Source organism: Mchenga conophoros, linkage group LG17 (genome assembly GCF_057382185.1).
Source record: "Mchenga conophoros isolate Kocher_MC1m ecotype Shallow Benthic linkage group LG17, M_conophoros_male_GT1.1, whole genome shotgun sequence".
In the NCBI taxonomy this organism is placed as follows: Eukaryota; Metazoa; Chordata; class Actinopteri; order Cichliformes; family Cichlidae; genus Mchenga; species Mchenga conophoros.
The window spans coordinates 16,154,705-16,165,954 of NC_140542.1; the positions used below are offsets into that span (position 1 = coordinate 16,154,705).

Genomic DNA, 11,250 nt, shown 5'->3' on the forward strand with positions numbered 1-11,250 from the left:
GAATCAAGAAATTACCTGGAAGGTAATATCTTTACAACCAACCAGTCCTTCCTGTTACACACCAGTATGTGTAAACTCACAGTATTTTAAACTGTGAATGGCACCTCACATACTTGAAGCTGTGATGATTTTCCTTTAGAATTCATTGAGGCATGAATAGGAATTAAATAAATTAATCAAAAATATTTGTGTTTTCACATGTCTATATTCAAAATCACAGATGTTCAGTCTGTGTATACACGTGTGTGTTGATTATTAGACAAGGCAGACATCACGTATGGAGTTTATATTTTCTTTTTAAATAACTGTCATGTCTGGCAGCTCTTGCAATCAGATTCATCATCTGAATACACTGTTGTGTCAAACATATTTGCTTTTCCAAGATAAGTTTATAGTATCCTATTGTTTGTGATTTTCTTTTCTTTTATGTATTCATTTCCTACTATTTACTACTATGTAATATGACGAAGCCAGAGTTGACGGGCAGGAAGAAGAGTGAAAAGAGAGACAATACATGAAAAGATAAGAATAAGAGGACAGATCACAAGTAGAAAAACCCAATCGGTCTTTAACCTGCACCTGTAAGGAAAAAAAACAGAAAAACATACAGCACTTAAAAATAAAGAAAATAAAGAAAAAGGAAAAGAAGAATATGAGCAATGCGCAGCAACCCAGAATACTAAAGGCCTGAGGCCACACACACCCCACAACAGGAGAAGAAGTGAGGCTGCAGACAGATCACTAACAGCTAAAGGGAAGAGAGGGCAGCACTGCACTGTCATAAAGCTCCTAGCCTGTCAATGAATATTTGAATCCAGCCTTTACATTACTGCCATCTTGTGCTTGCAGTTAGCTATTGTTGCCACTATTGTGCATATTTCATTTCACTGAAAAGCGTAGTCGTCTCTGTCCCTGAGGTTGTGTCCAACTATAGTTGACACTGACTGGAGTTGGCCAAGCTGAAGGGCCAGCAGCTATCTTCTGTTGGTTTGTGCATGCGCATTGTAGGTTAACCTCTGGCCTGACTGTAAACTAAAGAGAGACCAGAATGAGAGGCAAGTTGCTGCTGGTCTGCTTTCACTGCTCAGTTAGTACAATCTGCACTTTGTACGGACACAACGAGCATGATCAAGAAAGATAACCTTAGTGACTTATGATCGTAACAGATGAGTCTCATCTTGCTACCTACCTTGCCTAACATGTATGATGTAGAGAAGATGGAGTGTGAATAAGTTGTTAATAATTCCTTTAAAAGCCACCATACACCACTGATATTAAGTAATACATTTTTTATATCAATTTATGAGGATAGTTTTCTTAGTGATGCATAAGACTGTAGAACTACATGTGATTGTTTGCTTCCATAGATAATTCACTTACCGTACGTTGCCTAAATGCATAGTTTGGGTGAGGTTGAGATAGAGCAACAAAACTATTTGGATGAGTCTTCACATATCGTTCTCAGCAGAGTTTCCTGTACAGTGGATTCTTATGTTTGAGCGTGTAACCCATTTGGGAACTCCTTTGTCCTGTTTAGAGATATCTGGATTGTTCCAAATGGGTATTAGTTTACATGACTGTCAGTTTTGGCCGGCGGTCATAGGTTCTGTCCAATAATATGACGCGAGACTGGAGTAAAAGACATCCATGGATTGGCACTTTATTAAAGAAGGAGCATGATAACAGCAAAACACTCACCACAACTAAACAAAATGGCTTCCTTTTATACTCTACCTTTTCCAGGTGAGCATCCGGAATAGCCCAAGTATGGGGGTTAACTAATCAAAATGAACACATAACCCTCCACACAAACAAACATACAATAACATTAAAGCACATCACAAACATATACATATTTCCAACACATACTATAAACAAACCAATAACATAAGCTTCACCCATTTCTATCTAAATTAAAACCCTCTTTATCCATACTCCCTAACCTGGCACACTGGTCTGCCCCAAGAGCTCTTAAACAGGTGATTGAGCCGCTTTCACTCTTTTGCTCCACATCCTGCAAGAAGCAACTAGGACAGGTGAGTACCTTTACAAGTTCTCATTTCGCATATGTTTAGGTTATTGATAAATGATTAACTGCAAGCAGCTCTAACTTTGGCTCTTCTCCGACACAGGTAGGATGGCCAGTCCCACTGTCTCTTTTCTGTTACAAGCTGTCAATTTAATCGTATGTCAAATAACTAGTGATGGGCAGATGAAGCTTCATGAAGCACTGAAGCTTTTCATCCAATTGGTTCACCCCAACGCGAAGCTTCATGAAGCTTCATTTGCTCTAGCAGGACACCTACTGGACGTAAAAATAATAGCTGGCATGAATTTGAAGAGTGTGGCATTTTGCACACAGCCTGTAAATGTCAACAACAAAAGGAGTGTGTAAAACATGTATATTGTAGTGATGGCAGTATACTGTGTATATTTATAGTGGCAGTATGGGAAATGATTATTTGGAAATGCTTGAAATGGAAATGATCATTTACTGTGAGGTGAGGTGTGGTTGGGGTGTGGACAGTAGTTGTGCTTTTGTAACGTTGAGGTATGGACAGCTACACACTGAGGCTTTGAGCCTCAGTCCTGCCTGTTCACATTTTATTCTGTAAAAACTAAATTTTCACTGCTTTTATGACCTTTTTAGTGGGGAGAACATAGCTAGGATTTAATGATTTAACAAATCTTTTGAATCCTTTGTCCTCCACAATGCTAAATGGCTGGGAGTCCTCAATCACCATGCTGACCAGGTCTTCATCTATTTGAGATTGTTCTCCTGAGGAAAGACAATAAAGATAAAGCACAAATATAAATATCACACACGTAACTTATAACAGTTGTATAATATTGTTATATCATTTAGTAACATTACTGCATGCTATATTATCATGGCATTTGATGGCTCACCTGGTCTTGCTCCACAATTGGTGTCCCCCTTATTCTCATGCAAAGCTCTGTAGTGCCTAAGCATGGATGAGGTGTTGTTGTTGTTATATCCCAGCTCCCTGGCACATAGAAAACACTTCACCTTGTACAAAAGTCAAGACAGCTCAACATAAATTGTATTGCACCATCAGTATCATGAAAATACATCTTCTGTAGAAATTTACATACCTTGTTGGGAGGAATAAGATCAAAATGTTCCCACACAGGGGAGGACATCCTCCTCTTCTTAGCTGGCTCCATTCTCTCCTGACTTTCTCTCCTCACTCTCATAAACCTCCATACGGTCTCCAAACTCTCTCTAACCGCAACTCTCCATCAAACACCCACATTTTTGAATGAAGTCTGAGGGGTTTATATCGCTGTCATATCTCGCGGCAAAGTTCGAACCACTTCATGAACCAGTCACGTGGTACAGCCGGGCAGCGAGGCTTCGGACGTCATCATTTTCAGCTCCTCCCATAAATGAAGCAAGCCTCGATACGCGCTTCGCGGAAACGCCCCCTCCATTACTCGACACACGCTCCGAAGCCTCGATACAGAACGTCCCATCACTACAAATAACCTAATAAAAGACTCCATAAGAACTAATGTGTTTTCTTTATTACCCCATTTTAAATTCCCAATCCAACAATTTATTATTAACAATACCAACCAGGTAATGGAACCCCTGGTCTCCATTACATTTCCTCCCCCCTTCTCCTTAGACTACTGTACTTCAATCTTCATACATACGTGAAAGACAGTCTGCAACACAGATTTGCCTGGACGATACCGCACTGTGAAATCATAGGGTTGCAATGACAAATACCATCTCGCAACACGCATGTTGGTCTCCTTCATCTTGTGCAGCCACTGAAGGGCACGGTGGTCTGTCTCCAGGGTGAAATGTCTGCCTAGAAGATAGTACCTCAGTGACTCCACCGCCCACTTCATAGCAAGACACTCCTTTTCCACGGTGGAGTATCTAGACTCTCTGTCCTGAAGCTTTCTGCTGAGGAAAACAACCGGGCGCCTCACTCCCTCCACCTCCTGCAGCAGCACGGCTCCCAAGCCTACTCCAGAAGCATCTGTCTGCAGTGTGAAAGGCTGAGCAAAATCCAGGCTGTGTAGAACAGAATCACTTGTGATGGCTGACTTAAGGTCAATGAAAGCTCTGTCACAGTCTTTTGTCCACTTCACCTTATTCGGCGCCGACGCTTTTGTCAAATCCGTGAGAGGTGCTGCCCTCTCTGCAAAGTGGGGGATGAATTTACTGTACCAGCCCACTAAGCCTATAAATGCCCGCACCTTCTTCTTGGTTGTAGGAACTGGATATGCATGGATTGCCTCCATTTTCCCCACCTGAGGCTTCACCTGTCCATGTCCAACCACATATCCAAGGTACTCCACCTGCCTCTGTGCAATCTTACACTTGTGAGGATTGATAGTAAGACCAGCAGATTTGATTAACTTTAGAACGCGTCGCAGGTGAGCCACATGCTGCTCCCAGGTCTGACTAAATATCACAACATCATCTAGGTATGCTGCAGCAAAGTCTGACACATCCCTCAAGACCTGGTCCATCAGCCGCTGAAACGTTGCTGGTGCCCCTTGGAGACCAAACGGCATCACCCTGAACTGAAACAGCCCAAACGGGGTTTTGAAGGCCGTCAGTTCCTTTGCCTCTGGAGCTAGGGCCACCTGCCAGTAGCCCTTGCTTAGGTCAAGAGTGGTAATGAACTTACTTCTCCCCACCCTTTCCAAGAGCTCATCAATACGAGGCATTGGATAGGGATCAAACTTTGAGACAGAGTTGAGATATCTCAAGTCAATGCAAAACCTCAATGTTCCATCCTTTTTTGGGACCAGAACAATTGGGCTGCACCATTCACTCGCTGATGTTTCAATTATCCCAAGTGACAACATTAGGTCGATTTCTTTCTTCAGCTGTGAAACCAGGCGTTCAGGAATCCTATAGAATTTTCTACGGGGTGGAGCATTATCCCTCAAGTGGACTTTGTGTTGTACCAGTTTTGTAAAACCAGGTTTTTCCTGGAACAAATTTGGATCCAGAAGAGCCCTTAAATCTCCCTGCTGGGAGGGCTTAAGATGGGCCAGTGACACTAAACATGGCCCTGATTTGCCTGTGTGAAAAAACCGTTCTCCCTCCTCTTCGTCCTTGACTACCCGAACAAGACAATGCTGTTTTACCTGCTGCATGGACTGCATTGGCGGTTGCTGCTGCTGCGTGGTGGGCTGCTGCTGCTGCGTGAATTCTTTTAACAGGTTAATATGGAAGACCTGATGTTTCTTCCTCCTGTCAGGCATGTACAGCTCATAGTTAACATTGCCAAGACGTTTTGTAATTTTGTAGGGGCCTTGCCACCTGGCTAGCAGTTTGCTGTCTGTCGTAGGAAGCAACAGCAACACATGCTGTCCTGGTTGGAATGTTCTTTCCCTGGCCTTCTTGTCATACCAGGTTTTCTGCTTGTTTTGAGCCACTTTCATGTTTTGCTGTGCCAGTATTGTCATTTGTTCTAGTCTCTCTCTCATTTTCAGCACATAAGCTATTACATTATCTCCATCAGGCTCTGGATTCTCCCATTGTTCTTTCAGCAGGTCGAGTGGACCTCTCACTTGACGGCCATAAAGCAGTTCAAATGGTGAAAATCCTGTAGAGGCCTGTGGCACTTCACGATAGGCAAACAACAAGTAAGGCAGCCACTGATCCCAGTCTGAGCCAGTGTCTGTTACAAATTTCCGCAGCATGTTCTTTAGTGTCTGGTTAAAACGCTCTACTAGTCCATCTGACTGGGGGTGGTAAGGGGTGGTTTTAATACCTTTTATACCAAGTAATCTATATACCTGCTGTAGAAATTTAGACTGGAAATTTGTGCCACAGTCTGTCAGGACCTCTTTAGCTATACCTACTCTAGAAAACAACTGCAGGAGACAATTGGCAACCTGTCTCGCTTTCAATGATCTTAGGGGGAAAGCTTCAGGATAACGAGTGGCATAATCACAAATGACCAAGATGTAACGATTACCTGATGAGCTTCTTTCAAGGGGCCCCACTACATCCATTCCTATTCTTTCGAAAGGTGTATCTATGACAGGCAATGGCTGAAGATGGGCACGGGCCACTCCTTTATTTAGGGTGAGCTGACATATCTGACACGACTTACAAAACTGCTGTAGTTGAGTGTACATGCCAGGCCAGACAAAACGGCTTGCAATCCTATGTAGAGATTTCTGAAAACCAAGATGGCCTGCCCAAGGTACAGAATGACCAAGTTCCATGACTTTGTTTCTTAGTGCCTGTGGTAATGCTATGGCTTCAGTCTTGCCTTCAGTCTTGCCTTTACACTCATAAAGGACACCATTTCTCAACACATAGGTTGCATCTGCCATCTACTGTCCCTCGCACCTGTCTATCAACCTCCGACACCTTATCAAACCAAGATTTTAATGATGGATCTGCCCGTTGAAGTGAAGAGATATCTGGTGGGATATCAAGTTCGAGAGGGAGGTTGGGGCTCTGGTCTACATCCTCTAACCTGGATGAACCCCTAAATTTTTCTCTTCGTCTTTGCGCTCGAGATTTAGCTGGTTTTGCTGGGCCTACTTCTATTTCTTCATCATAGAAAGGTAGCTCTTTTAACGGGTCATTTGCACTCTGAGCTCTTGTGGTGATCAAACTGGGGATTGCACTTTCTGGCTGTGCCTGCAGAATAATGTCTTGCTTTTGTACGTTGTGGTCCTGATCTACATGAACTGTATGCAAATGTCCCGGAACTTCATTAGACACCAAATCTAGCAGTGTAGGTATATCTAAGCCCAATATCACTGCATATGGTAGTCTGGGTGCTAAAGCCACTGGCAGGAGAAATGTCTGGCCACCTACAGTCAAATACACCTCATCCATGGGATAATCCTTCTCATCACCATGTACACAGCTTATTTTAGTCCTTGTGTCACTCCATAACTCTCTTGGTACTAAACTAGCCAAAACCACTGACTGAAAGCTCCCTGTATCCAAGAGTGCTTCTTCACGCTGACCATTAACAAGTACAGGTGTTGTTCTTACTGCTTCATGATCAGGACCTGGCAATGTGGGTCTGGGGGCTGAGCACAAAAGGGATGGCCTACTTTGTGTTGTTGCTGGGCATGTATACTGAGTGTGGCCTATCTGGTTACAGTGATAACATCTAACATCTGATTTTGAACCTGAATGTGACTTTTTAGTGTTGTTACTTTTACCAGAAACAAAATGTCTGCTTCCAGGATAACTTCTACTCTGGCCTATACCACCACTCCTTACACCCCCATCAGACTTACTTTGTCCAGTCATGAAGCTGTCCTGGCCAAAGGTGGTTCCTCTCGATCCTGTTCTGGCAGAGATGAAGATTTCCGCTAGCTGTGAAGCCTCCTCTGCAGATTTGGGGGCACGTTCCCTGATCCACACCTCCAGATCTGGGTGGACCATCCTCAGAAACTGCTCCAAGATCATCAGTTCAGAAATGTCTTTCACTGTAGATTTTTCAGGTTTCGCCCATTTGTAAAACATATCTTTTAATCGCACATAAAGTTCTCTTGGAGTTTCACCTGGGTGCATATCCAGGGCTCGAAACCTTCTTCTGTATGTGTCAGCAGTTATTTCGTATTTAGCAAGAATGGCATCTTTTACTTTATCATAGACTTCTGAATCAGCAATGTCCATATGCACATAAGCACTACGTGCTTTTCCAGTGAGCAGAGGTACGAGTCGAACAGCCCATTCTTCTCTCAGCCAACGGCAAACTTGAGCCATTCTCTCAAAAGTAGTGAGAAAATGCTCAATATCATCATCTGGAGTGAGTGGCAACAACTTGGGATCTCTCTGGTGAAATGGTTCCTGTCTTGGCAGAGACCACATCTGCTGACCAGTCAGACTAGGCCCCTCATCAGCAGTGGCGTGTCTAGAAAATTTTTGTTGGGGGGGCCAGGTAGGGGCACAGATTTGGAGAAGGGTGGCAGATTTAATTGGCAGATAATGTTTAAAAAAAAAATTCTACCAACCCTTAACCATAATTCAATAATCCTATAAACCTAATAACCAAATGCACTTTTAACTCTTATTAGAATGAGATTTTAACCACTACGGTGCAAAGTTTTTAGATACTGCGTTGATAAAGTACAAGAGATACAATCAGTGCTTTGTCAGTGTTTACTCAGCATTCAAGGACATCAATATTTGCATAGTATTTTTACTGACATATAGTGCACATATGTTTTGGGCAAAAACATTTTTGAAAATTAAAATACGAACATTTGTAACAAACAATTGACAAATTAGCCAATTCCAATGTAAAACTTTATCTGCCTGTTAAAAAAAGAAGATAATCTTCTCACAAACTGGTGTTTGATTTTGAAACAGGAAAAAAGTGGGGAAACAAATGAAAAGACTAACATTTGAATAAAACCTGAAAGCAAGTAAATACTTTCTATGCTGCCTTATGGTAAACTTTGCTAATATTGATAAAGAACAACACTGGCTGATGATAAAATACAGTCAGCTGGCATGGTGACACTGCCAGTATTAACCTGCAGGGCTGGACTGGGACAAAAAAATTGGGCATTTTTACTACAGACCGACCCACCAGGTAGTAAAGCCATAAAGCCTTTGAATGAAAACAAATGCTGTTGTGACAGTGATGTACAGTCTTGTTGGTATATGTATGATTTCTATACATTTTACGTCAGATAAAAACTTTGGTTGTAAGATTTAGATAATTATTTAATAAAAACTAGGTATTTTAAATGAGAATAAGAAAGAAAAGTATTTCTTTGTGCCCACCTTTCCCTGTTAATGCCCTACCTGGCCCCCTGGCAAAACTTTGCTAGACCCGCCCCTGCACAGTTACCAGCTGTCAGCTACATAAAAAAGGATCCTGGTGTTATTTATCTCTCAGAAACAGTTGATAACTTCAACTCATTCATTTCACCTAAAAGGTAAACCTGTTTCTCCATCACCTGTTCAGCTCTGATGATTCAGTAAGGACATCTCCTGGTTTCATCTTCACGTTTCCCTCTCACCACATATCCAAACTGACATCATGACCAGCAGCTTTACAGCTGTGGCTCCAGCAAACATCAGCTGATACTAGAAATTAATATTAAATACATTCTAACAACAGCTGATCAAGCTTAAAAGTGCTGCTGTTGTTTAGCGCAATATCTGCTGGTTTCCTCTTTCTGGCGCAAAGTGGGCGATAAACAAGAGAGAAAAGCCGATCAGCTGATCATTGATCAGTTTCATGATTGAAGTAGCAACAGGAGAGGGAGGGGGAGAGAATGAGAGAAGAGGCAGCTGTGCAGCATAAAGACAGAATAACTCCAGCTTTGTGTCTTTTTTCCATTCTAGCTAAAGTTCGGGACAAACTGCGTCTCTTCTCAGCTCAATACGAAACGCGTAATATTTTCTCTGAATGAGGGACCATTCCATTTTTTTAAGGAGCCGTTGGCAACTCTACTAACCTTATGAATAAAATAAAGTTCACTATCAGTAACATCATAGCACCCACCCAGCTGTATAAAAACTCCAAGCTGGCTAGAACGCAGTATGAGTTATTGCAACTGACAGTAAAAAGTCAGCAACATGAAAATAAACTCCACCTAAACTTGGTTTATATCTGACCCAGATAGACTGCAGGTCATAACTTCTTACCTGAAGTTCAGTTCACCTGACACTCGGACTGGTGGCTGCTTCGGGTCTCTCCTCCTGACTCCCCTTCCCTCATCCACCTGTTGCCTCTGTGGAAGCCCCGTCATAGCCACCACCAAACAACGGAGTTATTGCTACACATCGACCTGCATCTGGCCAATCCACCACCTCTCATTGTTCATGCCGTTACAAAAAAAATAAAAAATAAGTCACTGGGGATATGCCCGATGGCCAGTCCAGCTATGTTAACCTGCAACCAAATCTGCAGCTCCATACAGCAATGTTACGACTTAGATTATATCTTATAACTCATAACTCTTATGTTAGCTGCCCTCAGTAGCATACTGTCTGAAATATTCCACAGCTGCAATAATTCTTTAAGTGTTATTTTTTTCCTTGGGATTCTAATTTCACCGAAGTTTACTAAACTCAACAAACTTGATATTACTTACCGGGACATTTATTCTGTCCTCATTTTCTTTCACCGAAAAATTGTTTCCTGCAGTGCCATCTTTCGCGCTTGGCTCTCCTACCTTTGCTAACGTGATGCGCATAGCGCAGAAGCGATGCTGCATTCACTTACACTCGGATATCTGAGCGTCACCGTGAAAACATAATCGGACATTTGATATTTGATTGAATTTTATTGTTTTGCCTTTGGGGTGGCACCTGGGGTGGCCAGTCTGGTTTGGGGGGTGGCCTGTGCCCCCCCAGGCCACCCCGCTGGACACGCCATTGCTCATCAGGTTCACTTCCCTCCTTGATTTGGTTGTCCTCTTGTTCCTGCTGCTGTTCTGTCATTTCTTTTACTTGAACTTGCATTTGCTGAAACTGATGTTGCATACTTTTCCATCTTTGTTCTTGTCGGGCTGATTCTCTGTCCATTCTCTGGTCTCTTGTTGCTTGAGACTGCATCAATGATTTCACCAGAGCTGTCAGTTCATCCAGTCTATCGCCAGGTTTAGCTCCTGCTTTAGCCACTGGATCAGCTGTAGCACCTTCACCATCCTCTGCCACTTCATTACTGTCATTCTTCTTTCCACTTCTCGTCATCATATTTACTAGTGATGGGACGTTCTGTATCGAGGCTTCGGAGCGTGTGTCGAGTAATGGAGGGGGCGTTTCCGCGAAGCGCGTATCGAGGCTTGCTTCATTTATGGGAGGAGCTGAAAATGATGACGTCCGAAGCCTCGCTGCCCGGCTGTACCACGTGACTGGTTCATGAAGTGGTTCGAACTTTGCCGCGAGATATGACAGCGATATAAACCCCTCAGACTTCATTCAAAATGTGGGTGTTTGATGGAGAGTTGCGGTTAGTGAGAGTTTGGAGACCGTTTGGAGGTTTATGAGAGTGAGGAGAGAAAGTCAGGAGAGAATGGAGCCAGCTAAGAAGAGGAGGATGTCCTCCCCTGTGTGGGAACATTTTGATCTTATTCCTCCCAACAAGGTATGTAAATTTCTACAGAAGATGTATTTTCATGATACTGATGGTGCAATACAATTTATGTTGAGCTGTCTTTACTTTTGTACAAGGTGAAGTGTTTGCTGTGTGCCAGGGAGCTGGGATATAACAACAACACCTCATCCATGCTTAGGCACTACAGAGCTTTGCATGAGAA

At 42.8% G+C, this 11,250-nt stretch overlaps 1 protein-coding gene across 3 annotated transcripts; it reads right to left on the reverse strand.

Annotated features, from left to right (window-relative positions):
* Positions 1–1,635: 1,635 nt before the first annotated feature.
* On the reverse strand, positions 1,636–10,857 carry LOC146555233 (uncharacterized). Of its 3 annotated transcripts, none has more exons than XM_085252401.1 (3): positions 3,118–10,857; positions 2,911–3,004; positions 1,636–2,779 (listed from the first exon to the last, which is right to left on the reverse strand). In XM_085252401.1, the coding sequence occupies exon 1, from the start codon at positions 6,337–6,339 to the stop codon at positions 3,655–3,657; it is 2,685 nt and encodes an 894-aa protein (XP_085108527.1). In that variant the 5' UTR covers positions 6,340–10,857; the 3' UTR covers positions 1,636–2,779; positions 2,911–3,004; positions 3,118–3,654. The 3 variants fall into 3 exon arrangements, with proteins under 3 accessions (XP_085108527.1, XP_085108526.1, XP_085108525.1); XM_085252400.1 differs by having other exon boundaries at positions 2,911–3,008; XM_085252399.1 differs by having other exon boundaries at positions 2,911–3,031.
* Between the last annotated feature and the right edge of the window lie 393 nt (positions 10,858–11,250).